Source organism: Betta splendens, chromosome 14 (genome assembly GCF_900634795.4).
Source record: "Betta splendens chromosome 14, fBetSpl5.4, whole genome shotgun sequence".
Lineage (NCBI taxonomy): Eukaryota > Metazoa > Chordata > Actinopteri > Anabantiformes > Osphronemidae > Betta > Betta splendens.
In genome coordinates this window covers 9,967,392-9,984,635 of record NC_040894.2, presented here as the reverse complement: position 1 = coordinate 9,984,635, position 17,244 = coordinate 9,967,392, and the positions used below count along the sequence as shown (strand labels likewise).

General features: G+C 45.4%; 2 protein-coding genes across 6 annotated transcripts; one reads left to right on the top strand and one right to left on the bottom strand.

Moving 5' to 3' along the window:
- Positions 1–366: 366 nt before the first annotated feature.
- myo1ca (myosin Ic, paralog a) lies at positions 367–14,608 on the top strand. Of its 5 annotated transcripts, none has more exons than XM_029172982.2 (33): positions 367–508; positions 4,653–4,779; positions 7,272–7,430; positions 7,516–7,631; positions 7,722–7,920; positions 8,012–8,092; positions 8,203–8,382; positions 8,459–8,557; positions 8,792–8,905; positions 8,997–9,068; positions 9,160–9,279; positions 9,386–9,468; positions 9,561–9,666; positions 9,748–9,828; positions 9,921–10,012; positions 10,092–10,186; positions 10,281–10,327; positions 10,417–10,497; positions 10,622–10,727; positions 11,325–11,442; positions 11,550–11,663; positions 11,752–11,828; positions 11,976–12,044; positions 12,425–12,509; positions 12,591–12,750; positions 12,848–12,931; positions 13,017–13,110; positions 13,210–13,265; positions 13,339–13,474; positions 13,660–13,730; positions 13,819–13,916; positions 14,012–14,111; positions 14,231–14,608. In XM_029172982.2, the coding sequence occupies exons 2-33, from the start codon at positions 4,762–4,764 to the stop codon at positions 14,255–14,257; spliced, it is 3,138 nt and encodes a 1,045-aa protein (XP_029028815.1). In that variant the 5' UTR covers positions 367–508; positions 4,653–4,761; the 3' UTR covers positions 14,258–14,608. The 5 variants fall into 5 exon arrangements, with proteins under 5 accessions (XP_029028815.1, XP_029028817.1, XP_029028816.1 ...); XM_029172983.3 differs by lacking the exon at positions 367–508 and adding an exon at positions 1,271–2,106; XM_029172981.3 differs by lacking the exon at positions 367–508 and adding an exon at positions 2,808–4,485.
- Positions 14,609–14,736: 128 nt separating this feature from the next.
- Positions 14,737–17,004, bottom strand: LOC114869109 (uncharacterized). Its single transcript, XM_029172986.3, has 5 exons — positions 16,737–17,004; positions 15,785–15,934; positions 15,597–15,698; positions 15,255–15,425; positions 14,737–15,159 (listed from the first exon to the last, which is right to left on the bottom strand). Exons 2-5 carry the CDS (start codon positions 15,932–15,934, stop codon positions 14,968–14,970), a joined length of 615 nt encoding a protein of 204 aa, XP_029028819.1. The 5' UTR covers positions 16,737–17,004; the 3' UTR covers positions 14,737–14,967.
- Between the last annotated feature and the right edge of the window lie 240 nt (positions 17,005–17,244).

The window sequence follows — 17,244 nt, the reverse complement described above, 5'->3', positions numbered from 1 at the left end:
GTTTGGCACCGCTGGGTTTTCGTTGCGAATAAATAGGTGGAAGGAAGAAATAAATGTCCCCCGGTGATCGAACAATGCAGCCCCGCTCCTGCAAAGGGGCTCTTTTTTTTCCCCCGGGACAAATGCAGGCGTATTAAAATGTGCCCAGCCGTCTCCTTCTCGCTTCACCACGTTGCTTTTTCAATAATTATTCTGTCCATTGTTGTGCCCACAGAACGCTGGGCCGGTCGCACGCGCGAGACAACGGCGACTTGGTCGCGATCGCGGCTGTTTCTTCCGAAATGCGATTCGGCCGCAACCGAACCCGCTCATGTCCCGATCAATTCCTGAGCCGATTGCGTGCGTGAAAGTGGGATTTCTGTCAGCTTTCCGATAATGGCGGCGGCGGCGGCCCTCCTCCTCCCCGGACCTAGTTCTCCTCTTCTTTTCTTTGGGAAAAGGGAGCTGTGGAGACAGGAGCGGCGGAGAGAGGGACTCACCCAGCGGCGCCCTCACACAACTGCAGCAGGTCAGCGTAGCCGTTACTGGCGCCCGTTACCCTCGAGTAACGCATACGTCCACTGGGGTTACCGTCGGTTTTATGGCTACAGGAATGCAAAAAGGGCTTTGTTAGACGTGGATGCCTGCGAATTGTTCAACGAAAGAAAGGTTAAGCGAGAATTACACAATATTACGCCGGTATTATACGTTTTAGCTACTGTTTACTGAGTTTTAAGCTAGTTATGGTGTCACTTCATGCTAACGTTACGCTTTTAAAGTGGTATTTACCAGACTTTGCAACTTTAATTACGTCAGTGTGTTTTAATTCCATATTTACTGCTATGAGCTGCGACGTGTTTAGGAATCTATACAATAAAAAATACCGATGTTTGGAAAAGATTACACGTATTATGATGTCATTTAATTGGGTTTACCCCATGCTAACGTTAGCCGACGTACTTTAAACTAGCTAACCTTCATGTACTTTAACATAATATCACTCACTAACCTGTGCTAGTTGGCAGGTGGTAATTGCGACGTTTGTGCCATGTCAGCAAGCCATAAATTGAGACGGATGTATATGAGGTCCTTTCATGTAGGCAGCATGAGGAGGATGGGGGCAGTTCCCATAGAAACAGCTGGGAAGCGCTCGCGCATCCATGTTGTCGCTTATTTGCTGCTGACGTAGAGACAACTCGAATGAGCCCGATTACTATTTTAAAACAAGCAAATAAAGGGCCATATTTGGTCTTTCCGGTGAAAACCAGCGACATCTCTAACATTTGATGTGGTCCTCTTTTTAATTCCCTAACATTTCCACATGTTCATAATTGTGGATCTAATGATCCCGTTGGCACGTCTTGTTTTGGGTGCATTTCTCAGCACATCCGCAGACAAAGTGTTTCTGTGCACCCGTGAATTGATTCTGCTGCGATAGTCATGAGTTATTGCCTCAATAAAAAATGTGTGAGCCCGTTCCAGCGGCAGCCGTGCGCGTCCATCCATACCACCTTCACTGTGCGTCACGCATGACTTTGCATGTTCTGGATAATGAACAGATCCTTTGTTTTCCCACACTTCGACTTTTGCTTTGACGTGGTTACCATAGAAAATACACGTGGCTCATCCTCTCCTAACGACAAACAGAGATAAATTCATCAGAGGTCATATGGTCGGACGCGCCTCTTATAAGCCGGCCTTTGGGTTCACTATACGGTTCACTAGCATTCAGCTCGTCCAGCTTCACCAGAGGCTGGCATCCGTCATCAGCATCCTATCTGATTACTTTTGGCAGACCATTAACTTTAGCGCTGCCGCCTCCTAGTGGATTTATAGGCGATAAACCCAACGTACTATTACTCACTGTGTGACAGAAGCTTGATGCGTTCCGACTTTTTAACTTTCCCTCAGCGCCTTTTCTGCCCAGTGTCTTTGCGTAATTGATGTAATTGTATCCGTGCGCGGCGGCTCCACGCGAGAGTGGCTTTAGTCTAGACTGCGGTGGGGAAATAAAGGCAGACAGACAGACCGACAGAGCGCCGTGTCAAAACGACCTGCGCCTCGAGTTGGAGCCGAAATTGGGATGTGGTAGAAAGTGCGAGCGTTCATACGCTGCGGAGGAGTTTGGTAAGTATTTAATGTAGTGTACAGTCGGTGTATGTGCGTGTGTTCATGTGCATGTGAATATTCTGTGATGTGGAGGATGAATGCGATATTATTTACAATAATATTAAATATATTAGCTAAAACAAGACACAGTGTCCTGGCTGACAGTGAGTAGACTGATATTCTACTCGGGGGGAGTATGGGGGGGGTACAGAGGTCGCTCTTAGGGAAAACTCTGTACGCAGATGTGGATATTATGGTTGAATTATAAAGTTATAACCTTGGCATTTTCATTTTTTTTATTTTGCCTCTATCACACATATTATTATATTATTATATATTTATTATGTGTGAACCAAATGTCAACCCTTTTCGGAACAAGAAATACATTGTAATTGTCATTGCCACCACTAGGTGGGGCTATAACTCTGTATAGTTACAATCAGAAGGCCATCTAGTAACAAGCTTGTTCTTGTTGTCCCAGTAAAGCAGTTAAGTTATAGACTTCTTCTTCATCCTTGTCTGAAAACGATTAAGAGTACATTTTAAATAAATATGTGTTTCTCTTGTTCTTTGTCTCGTCTGCCTAAATTCTAGCAAATGCATCCCTGTTCGTTGGCTTCTGTTTTACACCTTAATCATTTCCCAAAAGGTGAGGTGATGTAAAATAAACAGCGAATGAATGCTGAGAGAGTTCAGACTGATGAGTTGCAGAAAAAAAGCTAGTTTAGCTAACACAGTTCTATTGGTAGTGAACAGACTGAACCGCTCATCTTTGTAGCATGAATCATGGAGCATAACTCAAGAAAAGAAATGAGGATAATATTTAGTTTGGTAAGATTTAGATGGGAGAAAGAGGAGAGAAACGGCTCGTTTTCTACCCCACCCACATCATCATGGCTTTGGGATTTATCACTAATCATAATATAAAATTAGACAGTTGACTATGAAATGAGGAAACACAGTATTATATCCTAGTTTCAAATGCTGTACGCACAGCTAGTTTATGACATGAATGTTAAGCTATATCAGATGTTGAGAAATTGTTTTGAAGTTTTCATTTAATTATCCAAAATTGAAGTCAGGCACAGTGTGGTGAAAAAACAAAAACACATTTGCTCATGACACCACTTCACTTGAGGTGGGGAGTCAGCGGGTGTAGTCCTCGGTCCCGCCACACTTATTTAAAGAGCTGTTACACTTTAGTGTCAGATCCCAGTTTATAAAACCTATCAGCCTTATAAATCAGTTGTGAATGAACTTTAAAAGGTTTCTTTGAAAGTTTTCTTGTATAGAAGCCAGCAGGGAAGTCCAGTCCTGAATGTCATCTGAAATCAGGAAACAAGTGGGAAGGAAATTCTACTTACCATACAGGAACTGCTAAACAAAGATAGGAACAGTAATTGGAAAAAAAAAATAAAAAAGCAGAGGTGTTTTACAGATTGACTTTAGTGTCCTGTAACACAACAGTTCCCACCACTCTGCTGCAGTCATCCTGCCTATGCCAACTACTGCAAATGCTCTGCCATCATCTCATTGAGCTTGTGATGATTTTCTCTGACCTGCATCAAATCATCATTTCAGTTGAGCACATGCTTTGAGAGCGAAAAGCAATGATTAAAATAACAACCAAAACTGTCAGGGAGCAGAAGCTGGGTTGAGAGAAGCGAGAGAGACGTTCTACATCTGGGTAGCATCACTGAGATTCCTCAGTGTTGGGTATTAGATTATTCTGGCAGAGCAAAGAGAGCAGAGGCGTGGAGACAGAGTGAGGAGAACGCAGAGGGAGAGGACGGACAATAAGGTGAGGAGAGAACGGTTCTGACTCACAAATGATGTGGCCTTGACTGCGCTTGGCGTAATGTGCTAAACACAACATTCTAAATGAAGTGCTGTTGTGCTCTGAACACGCTCAGGAAAACCAGTGGAAACCATTAACAGCAGACTCGAGTCCCATTCAGATGTGACAGTGGAAGTGGGCCATGCGCTGGGGGAAGCAGCCATGCGAATCTGTCTCAGCTTGTGGGAGAAAAGGGAGGGAGCAAACTAAATAGGGAGGGAAGGAAAGAAAGAATGTCCTGAGAGCTCATCATGTGCTTTCTGTTTTTTTCTCCTCCTTTTTTATAGCTGCATGGTGATTACATGTTAGTAGGCTGGGGCGCTTAGTCAACTTTTCCAAAGCCTCTCTCTGCCCTCCGTTCCTCTGGCTCTCTTTCTTCTATTATCCTGCAGCATACTTTCCCTGGGCTCTTTTTCCTTTTTTCTCCTTTCTACTCCACTCGTGACGTGTGCCCCGGAGTTCCTGCCCTTGTTTCACACAGTAGAGTTCGGAGGCAAAGAGAGGAGCTCATGTAGACGCGGATATCCACTGGGACCTGTGAAGGGGAAGATGGATTGAAGGTATAAACGGGCGGAGCGGGTGGTGTTTTGGCCTGCGTGCGTGCGTGTGCTTGGCGCTCACAGGGCAGCCGGACAGGGAGCAGGGGCAGACGTGCAGAAAGGCAGGAAGGCTCGGGGACGGGGGCGAGAAGGAGACACAGTACGTTACCTAAATGTGTTGCCCGCAGGCGAGGTGGATGAGAAGCCAGAGATAAGGAGTCGGACCCAGGAGGAGGCGCGCCAGCAGCACGGGGGGGAACCCGCGGTTCAGCCTACTTCCAGGAACAGCGGGACAGGATGAGGTACCAGGCCAGGGTAAGATCCTGAGTGCCGCGATGCTGCTGGTGGCGTTCTGGTGCTCGGTGCTGCTCACTGGGTGGGTTTGAAGCACCAGATCCGACTCACTGCTTCACCGCTTTACACATGGGGGGGGGGGGCACAACAGAACAATAAGTCACTTGAAGATTCCTTTTCGTTCCACGTACATGAGTCAGTGTGTATTCTGGGTTTTGTGTAAGCCTTAAGTCAATCAGTCCAAAAGGTGCTGGTACATTATCCATTACTGGTACATCTGAAGGAGCCAGCTGTGGTACCAGAGCAGCTCACCTCGGGGTTGTGGTGGTGGGGCAGGCCTTATAAGGAAGACAATCCAAACGGAGGCCGCCCAGCGGGGCTTAGTCATGGGGCTCAGCCTGGAGCCCAGTCCCACTGTTAGGTGGGCTTCCTCACTGGTCGAGGCTGCAGCCACACCTCCGGTCCTGCACTGGTACCAGAGTCATGTCTCACACCCAGACCCGGTCCCAGATCACTCACAACGGACCTGTACTCTTTACTTTCCTCCAAAAAGCATTTAAATACTTTCATGAGATCATCAACTAGAGGAAAGTCAGTTGCAACAGTGTTTCTCTGTTTTGAGAGCAAAGTATTACAGAGGAGGCTTTTATAAATTTAAAGTATTTTTGTCTTGTTTTTGTCACAGTGATGACATTTGTTAGCGGTTAAAGATGTAACCCATGACTACACACAAATATCTTGGACAAACATAAGTCGCTTAGTTTTACTTTCTACATGATAGCAGGGTTTGTTGAATACCTCCATACAGCAGTAAAAATATATTTCTGTGTAGCACAGGAAAACAAATGAGCCAAACAATATGACTACGGGCGTTTGGTGACTATTTTTAAAAGTTGACACTGTCAACGCAGCAGAGCAGCTGCTGGATAATTATCTTCACATAAGGTGTGAGTTCTGAGGAGGATGTGATGGAGCATGAATGTTGCAGTCCAGAGCCAAGTAGTGCTGGTCATTTTCAGTTGCGTCTGCTGATCACACCAAAATTAAGCTGCATTCATATTGTAATTAATATTGTAAGTTGGAGAGTGTGAAATCCTTCTCCATCTCTTTAATACATAAGCTGTTGTCAGTTAAAACGGTTAGTGGAAACGGCTGGATTGAGTGTGATCCTATGTTTGTAGTGCTAATTGCATTCTTGCCTCGTGGGTATCTTAAACAGAGGTGCGGATTTCTTACATGCCAGACACACCAGCTTGCACATACTTCCAGCGTTTGCGTGGAATGCTGCCGGCGGGTCAGCCAATGGAAGCCTGTCCCAGACCTGACCCCCGCGAGCATTTGTTGCGTCCTTTGGAAAATCTGACTGTGATCTGTAAGCGCTATCTGTAGGAGGCCCACCTGCAGGAGTGGAAGAACAATGGTCTAAGGTGAACCCGAACCGGGGGGTGGGGGGGTGGACGTGCACAGCCACTTTCCTTTGCTCTTTGCTTCTTGGCCGTCGTCCACGCTTGTCCTCTTGTTTTTTAAGGGCTTTCCTGCATCCAGTGTGCAGAGATAATGACCTTTTACAGGCTCTCACTGGCTAAATGAGACCCTCGAGAGCCTTTTGGCGTTCGAGCAGAACAGAAGTCGTGTGGAAGTTTAGCCCCTTTGTTCCACCTTCTGATTGTTTTTATGAATGTCGGAGGAAAAGCAGCGGGGCTTCTCTCATAGCGTGTTCTTAGTCCAGACAGAGTGCAGCTGGCTGAGCGGGCGTAGTTTACTAATTACAGCCCTGCGTGTGGATATTCACAGGCAGTAAGTAATAGCAACTCCTGTTTTTATTCCTCTGTATTGGGTGCATGTGGGTGTGTATGAGGCTGTGTCTGTCTGAAAGATCTTTAAGGCATCTGTCAGTGGAGTTGACATGTACACACACCTTCATAGTTGCCTCAGTTAAACCCCATTCAGTGATACAGAGCTGTGTGTGGTGGAATAATAGACTCACTATCTCACTATCGCATAACAGATGAGTCTACGCTGTCTGTTTGTCGTTTAGATTCCTTAAATGTCTTCTTTGTTTAATCTTGGCAGGACTTAGTGGAACTGTTTTTACCGTTGTTTTGGTGATGTGGCCAATACGCCTTTGCAACTTTGACTTTTTGCTCTGTAACTTTGGAGATCATTTTGAAATTCACATTGTCTGATTTCATAAATAGATTCTGTTTTGTAATTTGTCATTTGGCAACAATAGTGATGTTGAGTAGCAGATGATGGGAATAGGCTTTGTTTGCCCCCTGCTGGTCATCTGTGGAATTGCATTTGTTGCAAGGATATCAGTAATAAATGTTGTTTTCCATTTATTTTTTGGTACATTTTTCGATGTGTTCCTGCATGCAGAACAGTGTTTCTCAGTTCAACCTACTCAGACTGAAAGCAGACTAACACAATACAACCACATTTCTCAGAGATGCATATGCAGAGTGTGTTCGGTTCGTCACGTTATTGTTTTCAATCTTCCTGTCTTCCTGTAGGAGGTGGATGTGGAGGGAAGAGTACGTTTAGTGATGGAGAGTGCCCTGACCGCCCGGGACCGGGTCGGGGTGCAGGACTTTGTCTTGCTGGAGAATTACAACAGTGAGGCAGCCTTCATAGAGAACCTACGGAGGCGCTTCAGAGAAAACCTCATCTATGTAATCTATTCTAGATTTCCTCATATGTCCCAGAACGCTTTAGTCGGTGTGGTGAGATATATGTGAATGTGTTGTGTGGTCTCAGACTTACATTGGATCAGTGTTGGTGTCAGTGAACCCATACAAGGAGCTGGAGATTTACTCCAAGCAGCAGATGGAGCGGTACCGAGGGGTCAGCTTCTACGAGATATCACCACACATGTGAGTCACTTCAAATCAACATCTTGATATAATGAACATCAAATTATATATTTTAAAAGATAATAAAGGAGATTTATCTTCATCCCCCAGCTATGCCGTGTCAGACAACACCTACCGGGCCATGCGGACTGAGAGGAAGGACCAGTGTATTCTCATATCAGGTGAGAGCGGAGCAGGTAAAACAGAAGCTTCCAAGAAGATCCTGCTCTACTACGCAGTCACCTGCCCCACTAATGATCACATGGCTGCCCTTGGTGACCGCCTGCTGCAGTCTAACCCTGTTCTGGAGGTAGTCTACCCCTGTTCTGGCACGTTTATGCATGACAGTTAGATTTTGTCAGTGTACTGTCGTTTCACTTCCTCCTTCTAACTCGGTTCAGGCATTCGGCAACGCCAAAACGCTGAGGAACGACAACTCCAGCCGCTTTGGGAAATACATGGATGTTCAATTTGACTTCAGAGTAAGAAGGCTCTTCACTGCTTTCCCAGTCTTTAGTAAAACACATGTGCTGTCCCCTGCAGAACACCCAGTCTGCTTTCATCCTTTGCTGTCTGCTCACATCTCACCCAGGGGGTACCAGTAGGCGGTCACATCCTGAACTACCTGCTGGAGAAATCCCGAGTAGTTCACCAGAACCACGGTGAGCGGAACTTTCACATCTTCTACCAGCTGCTGGATGGAGGTGATGACGACCTGCTTAGCACACTGGACCTGGACAGAAGCCCTCACAGCTACAGCTATCTGGTCAAGGTACGTCTGGTTCAGCCTGATGAACTGCTTGGGTTCCGTGCAGCCGATGGTTAAATGGACCGCATGCTTTTCTTAGGGTAACTGTCCCAGAGTGAGCTCCATTAATGACAAGAACAACTGGAAAGCTGTGATGAAGGCCCTGCCTGTTATTGGCTTCACTGAGGCAGACGTGGAGGTCAGTAACTGAGTGATTATCAACCATACCTCATTCCGTTTTCTCTTCAAAAAACAGCTTGTTTGCTTCTTTAAGCATTTTGTGGTGAGTATTTTAAGAAAGTTGCTTGAATGAGACTTTTACTTCTGGTTCTGATTGTGCTGATCATATTTTGGTAATGACTACTCAGACATCCATCTGGTCTGAAGACAAATATGTAATCTATGAGGTTGTTTTTCCCATATCTGCCTTTAGAAATTGCTGAATATCATTGCCAGTGTTCTCCATTTGGGGAACACACAGTTTGGGGAAGGAGAGGAAGGAGAAACTTATATCACTACTGAGACTCAGATAACGAATGTCGCAAAGGTCAGAGTCGTCCCAACAGTATTACAGGATGTCAAAGTATGCACAAAGAGTTGCAAAAGGCCAGAACAGATGTTGTTTTGTGGTTTTGCAGCTGCTGGCTGTGGATGGCTCAGCCCTCAGAGAGGCACTCACTCACAAGAAGCTCACTGCCAAAGGAGAGGAGGTGACAGCCTCTTTGTTTACAGCGTTTGTGGTTATTTGCTTTGCATTGTGGGCCTGCAGACTTTAATTTGGGGCCTGTGTCTTCATTGCAGATGATCAGCCCACTGAGTTTTGAGCAGGCCATGTCTGCACGCGATGCCTTAGCCAAGGCTGTGTACGGTCGAACCTTCACATGGCTGGTGGAGAAGATCAACCAGTCGCTGGCCATGAAGGTGCAGTAACAGCTCTGATAACAATCCAATGACAGTAGCGTAAAATTCATCCACTTGTTTCAATGTTTTAACGTCTAACTCCTTGATGCGGATGGATCTGATGCAGGATGAAATCTACCACAGTAACAAGGGCTCCTCAGTGATCGGGCTTCTAGATATTTATGGCTTTGAGGTCCTACAGCGCAACAGGTGGGATTCATGCTCCTTCTCTTTCCTGTCGCATCTCACTCTGCCTCTTATTCTATAAAACCTATTGGTGCCGCATGTTTTTTTGCCTACAGTTTTGAGCAGTTCTGTATCAACTACTGCAACGAGAAACTCCAGCAGCTTTTCATTGAGCTCACCCTCAGATCTGAGCAGGAAGAGTATGAGACAGAAGGAATTGCAGTAAGTTCATTAGTTGACTCAAAACAAAGATGTTTGATATATTCAGTGATATTTATATGTGTTGTTTCTCTCTAAATTCAGTGGGAGACAGTGCAGTACTTTGACAACAAGATAATTTGTGACCTGATAGAGGAGAAGCACAAAGGCATCATATCCATTCTGGTGTGCATTTCAATCCATTCTTCATGTGTCCACTATATGAGGTTCTATCTATATACAGTAAAGCTGCAGGTCATCTGTTGTGCTCTTTTTAGGATGAGGAGTGTCTGAGACCTGGAGAAACCTGTGATGTCTCCTTCCTAGAGAAACTGGAGGACACTCTTGGCGCCCATCCCCACTTTGTCACGTAAGCATCATTTTATTTTATCTTCATATATTTGCAGACCTACATGCATTTTTTATACACGACTGTTTGTGTCTTTTAGTCACAAGCTGGCAAATGGAAAAACTCGCAGGGTCATGAGTAGAGAGGAGTTCAGGCTGTTGCATTATGCTGGAGAGGTCAACTACAATGTCCAGGGTACAACAAGCTGTGATTTAGCACTAAATAAAAACACCAATTTATTCATGCAACAGCTCTCCTGTGATTTCTTGTGTTTGGTTGTCTCACTCAGGTTTCCTAGACAAGAACAATGACTCACTGAGCCGAAACCTGAAAGAGGTGAGACAAAAGAAGAACACCTTCACAGCGTTCCGTGCCTCCTGCCGTGCGGCGTTCATGTGTGGTTGTGTGGTCTCGTCCATGTTCAGGTCATGTGCCAGTCAGAGAACCAGATTCTCAGTCACTGCTTCCGCAGAGAGGAAGTGATAGACCAGAAACGTCCAGAGATGGTAGGAACCATTCCACTTTCTCTCCCTGTTACTCTCTCTTTCAGTCTGCGTTGCGTCTCAATGACTGACACGGTAACAAAATCCAGAGAATTTCCCATCGTTTCATTGTTTATTTCTGCTTTAGGCTGCCAGTCAGTTTAAAAACAGCCTCATGAAACTAATGGAAATCCTCATGTCGAAAGAACCATCCTATGTGCGCTGTATCAAACCCAACGATGCCAAGCAGCCAGGTACAGTTCTACATATGCTACAGTACTATTCCTCTCAAATAACAGCTGATATGTGCAAAAGGTGGAGTCTAAAGAATAATAAAACATATCTTCAAAACTAATAATATTGTAACCTAGTTATCTACTGAACAATACATGTTTATCTATTAAATAATTAATTAAAAACCCAACAGCAGTTTCACAATAATAATTTCGTAAGAAAAGCCACGAATAACAATGAAGTGATTTAATATACAGAGATTGTGTTGGGTTTGCATCAACATAGTTCACATGTCATCTATATGCAAATGTGTAATAATACATCCTAATATCTTTTTACACTTAAACGTGTAGGTTGGTTGATTGGAGATTCTAACTTGCCCGTAGATGAGGGTTTGTCTGTCTGTGTGCGGTTCTGTGGAGCCCTCTGTGCACATCGTCTTGCTCCAGTGACAGCTGGGACAGGCTCCAGCATGCCCATCATTTTTCATGAGCAAATACCTATGTCTAATTTGTAATTTGACCTACTGTACAGTACCTTTTTATAATTTTTATCTCATCACTACTCATGCAGTGTATTATATAATGTGCCTGATTGGCTCCAATGCCTCTCTGTAGGAAAGTTTGATGAAGTTCTGGTCAGGCACCAGGTGAAGTACCTCGGCCTGATGGAGAACCTGAGGGTCAGGAGAGCTGGCTTTGCCTACCGGCGTCGCTTTGAAGCCTTCCTGCAGAGGTGACCAAACTCTCCGAATGTTCTAAGGCCCTAGTGTGTGTTTGTTGTGTAGTGCGTATAATCAGTGTTCAGTTGCGGTGAATGTAATGAAATACAAATGCCCTCAGGTACAAGCCGCTGTGCCCTGAGACGTGGCCTAACTGGCACGGTAGACTGGCGGATGGTGTTTCCACACTGGTCAGTCACCTGGGCTACAAACCAGAAGAGTACAAGCTGGGACGGTAAAGATCATTGATGAAGGGAGGACAAGGGGACGTCATTTCCCCAACACCGGCTTAATGTGAGACTGAACCATCTGGCTTTCTGCAGGTCGAAAATCTTCATTCGTTTCCCCAAAACCCTCTTCACCACTGAGGACGCACTTGAAGCCAAGAAGCCTGATATAGGTATGTAGCAGCGGCGATGACTCTTAGTCACGTACGTCCTTTGCGAAATGTCCCCTTTCAACTATAAATGGGTTCCTAAGATGGACACAAACCACAGGAGCACCTGAAGGAAAAGCATGAAACCGTCTTTAATCTCGTGTGTTCCAGCGTTGACCCTGCAGACATCATGGAGAGGCTACAGGGAGAGAGCCAAGTACAAACGCATCAGACACGCAGGTCAGAGCACAACGTGCACACACGCAGCAGGTCCTGGTGTAACTCATCGAGATTAGGTTATTTTCTTTTTGATGCTTTTCAGCTACAAATGGTGCTGCAAAAAATTACATGTTAAATGTATTGTATGCACATGCAAAAGAACATTTGTGGGGGTAAATGTTTATGCACTAGCTATTGTGGGGCGCTGTTGCTTTGCTACCATACACGGCCCACATGTCACATCCTGTATTATCTTTGGGTTTTATTTATATGGCGGTTTTGATTAATTTCAGTTCTCCAACAGTTTTTTTTGAATCTGTGCCAAATTCTACTATTAACCTATGCTATACTAAAGCGGGAGTGAATGCTGATCTATGCGTGTACTGCATGTGTACGTGCAGTGATTGTGATCCAGTCCGGGTGGCGGGGGATGAAAGCACGCAGGAGGGCTAAGCGGCGACGGCAGGCTGCTGAGCTAATACGCAGGTGCCTGAATGACTGTTTGTTAGCGCGCGTGTTGTCGAGGCAGCGTTGTGCATGTAACATACTAGTCTTTTCCGTAATCAGGTTCATTAAAGGCTTCATCTATCGCCATGAGGAATACTGCCCTGAGAACGAGTACTTCCTGGATCACGTGCGCTACTCCTTCCTCAAGAACCTTCGGAAAAGCCTGCCCCAGAATGTTCTGGAAAAAAGCTGGCCAACACCTCCGCCCTCCCTCGTTGAAGTACACAATCAAATCACAGTGACTGAAATTGTTATGCACTAACAGAAGTATGAATATCTGTAAAAACAACGTTTCTACTGTACATTGTGTTTTTAAGGCCTCTGAGCACCTGCGAGATCTGCATATGAGAAACATGGTCATTAAGTACTGTAGGAGGGTCCAGCCTGAATGGAAGAAGCAGGTACAGTGCCTACAGAAGACACGGTCCTACCTGCTGTTTGAATACATACAAACATCATCCTGCGTGGTGTTTGCCTTTCTCTCAGATGATGCAGAAGGTTGTAGCCAGCGAGATTTTCAAGGACCAGAAGGACAGCTACCCTCAGAGTGTCGGCAGGCTGTTTTTGGACTCGAGGCTCGGTACATGTTCACACACCCGTCCAGTGCCTCCCCACATGCATATACAGTACTGTAATGTGGCTGAAGGGATGATAAATACTTTCTTATTGCTTTGTATAGAACGTGAGCAAATCAGCCTGAAAGTCACCCAGACCCTTGGCAATGACAAAGTGCAGGTAACGTTCACTAGCATGATGGCAACACTGAGGATGCTCTGTTGTCTCTAAAGCGCCCCTGTGTTCTCCTCAGTATGGGGTTCCGGTCACCAAGTACGACAGAAGGGGGTTCAAGCCTCGCCCTCGCCAGCTGCTCCTCACTAACACCTTTGCTGTGCTGGTGGACAGGACTAAGATCAAGCAGCGAATGGACTACGCAGCTCTGAGAGGTGAAACACGGTCTTACTCATTAAAGCAGGGCTGTCAGTAATGAAGATGAATCTATGGTCACTGACGATTGTATTCTTTGCACTGACAGGACTAACATTTGTAATAAATGCAAATCTAGAGATGCTGGTATGATGTGATATGTCTTTGTGGTGAACTCAGTCATTCCTGTTTGTCCTTTAAACAGGTATCTCTGTGGGCTCCCTCAGTGATGGGATGTTTGTCCTGCACATGCCCAATGAGGACAACAAGCAGAAGGTACGGCAGGACACACGCCGTCATGACACTCACACGTACTGTACACATAACTGTGCAGCCACTGGAAATCCTGCTGTGTCTCCCTCAGGGTGATGTTGTTCTGCACTGCAGCCATGTGATAGAGCTGGTGACTAAACTCGCCATGATGGCCAACAAGACCAGCTATGTCAACATCAGTCCGGGAAGGTCGGTCCTACGCCGGCAGAAGTCTGTGGTGGCAAGTCCGAAAAATTCTCATTTTATTCTCTCGCTTTCGTTTCTACTTCCTGTGCGCTCGGCAGCATTAGGTTCACTGTGGCGCGAGGGAAGGAAGGAATCATCGACTTTGTGAGGGGCACAGAGTTGAAGGTGGCTAAAGGCAAGAGAGGACATCTGCTCGTGGTGAGTCAGCGACTGATCTGATCATGTGGGGAGCCTGTGTGTGTGTGTGGGGGGGGGGGTTCTTTTTGGATGTCACGAGCATTCCAGCTTATTGTGTTCAATCTGACTTCACTCTGCAGACGGCCCCACAGCTCAACCCCACATGAAGGAACTGAACTCAAAGCAGGCAATCCTTTCAGTTCCTTCAGCGCGGCGGAGGGCTGCTGCCTGTTATTATGCTAGTTTGCCGTTACACAATGAAACCACAAGCTTACACAACATACAACTGAAGGAAGACCCCATGTACGTCACCATTATTAGAAGAATGTCTTCAGTGTTGCAACCGTTCTGATTCTTTTTTTTAAAGATTTGAATATCATAACACAGCCATCACAGTTTTCAATGTTTCACATCTTTATTGTCAGTCATATCTGTGTATCTATTAAACATAGAACATCTTATGTAAACTCTGAACCTCTGTATTCTAAAAAATATTAAAAAAAACACTCTTAAATAAATACTGTGTCAATAAATATGTCAATAAATAGTAAATAACTCTCCGGAAAGTCCAGTAGATTGGTGCTTATGGGAAAAACCGGATGTTTAGTCTCCTGTGTGAGTGCATGGCTGCCTAATTTACAGTTACAGCTCAGACAGAAACTGTGGGAAATACCCAAGAAACCCCTTAAATATACAGTAATAACAAAACAGGCTCACGGAGATCAGCTTCATTGAGTGTTGACAGCAGTAGAATGTTGCAATCTTTTCAAAATGAACTATTTTTACCATTTTCTCTCGGCTCAATTTAGGTTTTACTTCCCTTTTTCTTTTGGCAAGTGTTGCTATCGGGGTCTCCGCGCAGCTCTCTGCTCTTGAGTCATGAGCGTGTTTTGGAAGCCAGTAGGAGGAAGTCTCTTGCCAGCTTGGTTAAGTAAAGGTCTAGATCCCTCAGAATGATGTAACCCTCCACTCGGCTGTCCCACGCTGTTTTTGAGCTGGCTTCTGTGTTGAGGGGAGGGTGCACTGTAGGAGAGGTGGCCTTCGACCAAGAGCGCCTCATGTAATTCATCTGAGGAACAAAGTCAATATATCCATGATGACATTTCTTCCAGAGGCTTTACTCAAACAAAATGTGGGAATTTGAGTAAGAAGTGACACTAATACCTGACTCTTGACTTGATTCATGAGGTCCCTCAGGTCCCACTGGATGTGACTGATAGACCACCGCACCTCCTTGTGATCTCTGTCCTCCTTCTCCAGCTGTTTCCTCTTCCAGTCGAGCATATTCCAGTAGATCTGCATGTCCCAAAAGGCAGCGTGTAGGCGCTCCCAGTCCTAAACACAGCAGCCAAATTGGCAAATCACACATCCCCCTCTGCGGCTCAATATTGTAATAGGTAAATTCCCATCAAAAAGTTTGGCAAGTTTTTTTATTCTGCAAGTGCAAATTTTCTGCCCTCGTCATGGATTTTAATTTTAACCCCCTCAGTGGGAAAAGATACTGACCGTCAGGTTTAACCAGCTGTAAAAGTCTGTAGAGAGTGACGGCAGGGACTTCAGCTGCTGGCTTCTGTCCTCAAAGTGCATATTCCCCAAGTGCTGCTCCTTCTGTTAACACGAGACAGGGATGAAGCTGCTGCGTGGAGGCAAAAGCGGGACGTGGACAGCGCACGTGCGTGTGTGTGTGTTCTCACATATTTTTTCAGCAGCTGTTGAACGTGGGCTCGCGTGGTCCTCGTCAGACGGAAGGACTTCTCGTATCTGTCGCTCGGCGATGGTGCGAGGGAGTGCGCGGCGCTCAGCACGCAGCCAAGGAGGGCGACAGCCGGCCACCACACAGTCATCTGATGGAAAAAGGACACGCGCTGGTAAATCAATCAGCTGCTTTTCATAGAAAAAAGCATGAATCACTTCTGTGTTGATGGAAAATAAAATGACACACAGGATGAAATCCAGCACAAACTGCAGTCTTCTACTTACGAACTGCGATTGTGTTTATGAGAACATGTCAGTCTGTTTCCACAATGTTAATGTGAAAAGAATTATACGGTAGGAAAATCCATCCTTCAGTCACTCACCACACGCCATCCACACACATGTTTCTTTCTTGTGTAATTCAGTCACAGTACTGCTGTTTAGTTAATCACTTCACGAAGACAGTCGGTTTCATTGAGGAAGGAAGCAATATTTCACCATTGTGTGCTTATTGTTTGTGATCTTGCACCCTACTGTGTCAAACTGCCACGATCCTCAGTAAAAGAGTCAGATGTCCTTTCAAAAGTCCTTTTTCTTGTGAAAATCAGCGGTACGAAAACAAAGCCGCTCCTTGTCTTCGTCCGCTCATTTTGCCCAGATGCATCATTAATTCCTGATGAGTTGACATATTACTCAATGAAAGCGTGGAACTGTTTTCAAACCATTCCGCCACGAGAACGGCTCACTAAGTTTTAAATAAGCAGCATAAAAGTGACTGTCAGTCCACTGGTTCATTGACTAGATTCAAGCCCACAGCGATGCTGCAGCTGAAAGTCCCTGATTGTTCCAATACTAATGCACTAACACATGAATCCTCACTGTGATACTGCGCAGAATAAAAGAAATCGCGATACCTGAGTGATGCGACGCCAGCGTGTGAGATGGACTTACCTTGGAGGAGCAGAAAAGGTCACTCTGAGCTCAGATTCCAACATAATCCACTGAGGCAGATGTACAGTTTATATATATACTGTATTGCTCATGTACTTTCGGTTTCTGGAGCTCTGGACTTTTTTTCTTCTTCTCCCTTTCTCTCTCTGTTTCATCACCCGCAGACCACGGTATTACTTAATAAAGCAATACAATAAGTATTGCTTCAAAAGGCTGTGAAGACAATGTGTCCATAGGTGTTTGAATATTCAATTTAATTCAATTTATTTATATAGCGCCAAATCACAAGGTTATCCCAAGTCACTTTACAAAATAAGGTTTAAGACCTTATAACTAAACCCAAGCAAGCATTTAATTTGACAGCAACAGTGGAGAGGAAAATCTTTCTCTCTAACGAGGAAGAAACCTCCAGCAGAACCAGGCTGGGTGTGGGCGGCCATCTGCCTCGACCGGCTGGGGTGAGGGGAGAGAGAGAGAGAAAAGCACAGCAGCAACAGAGCACAGACAG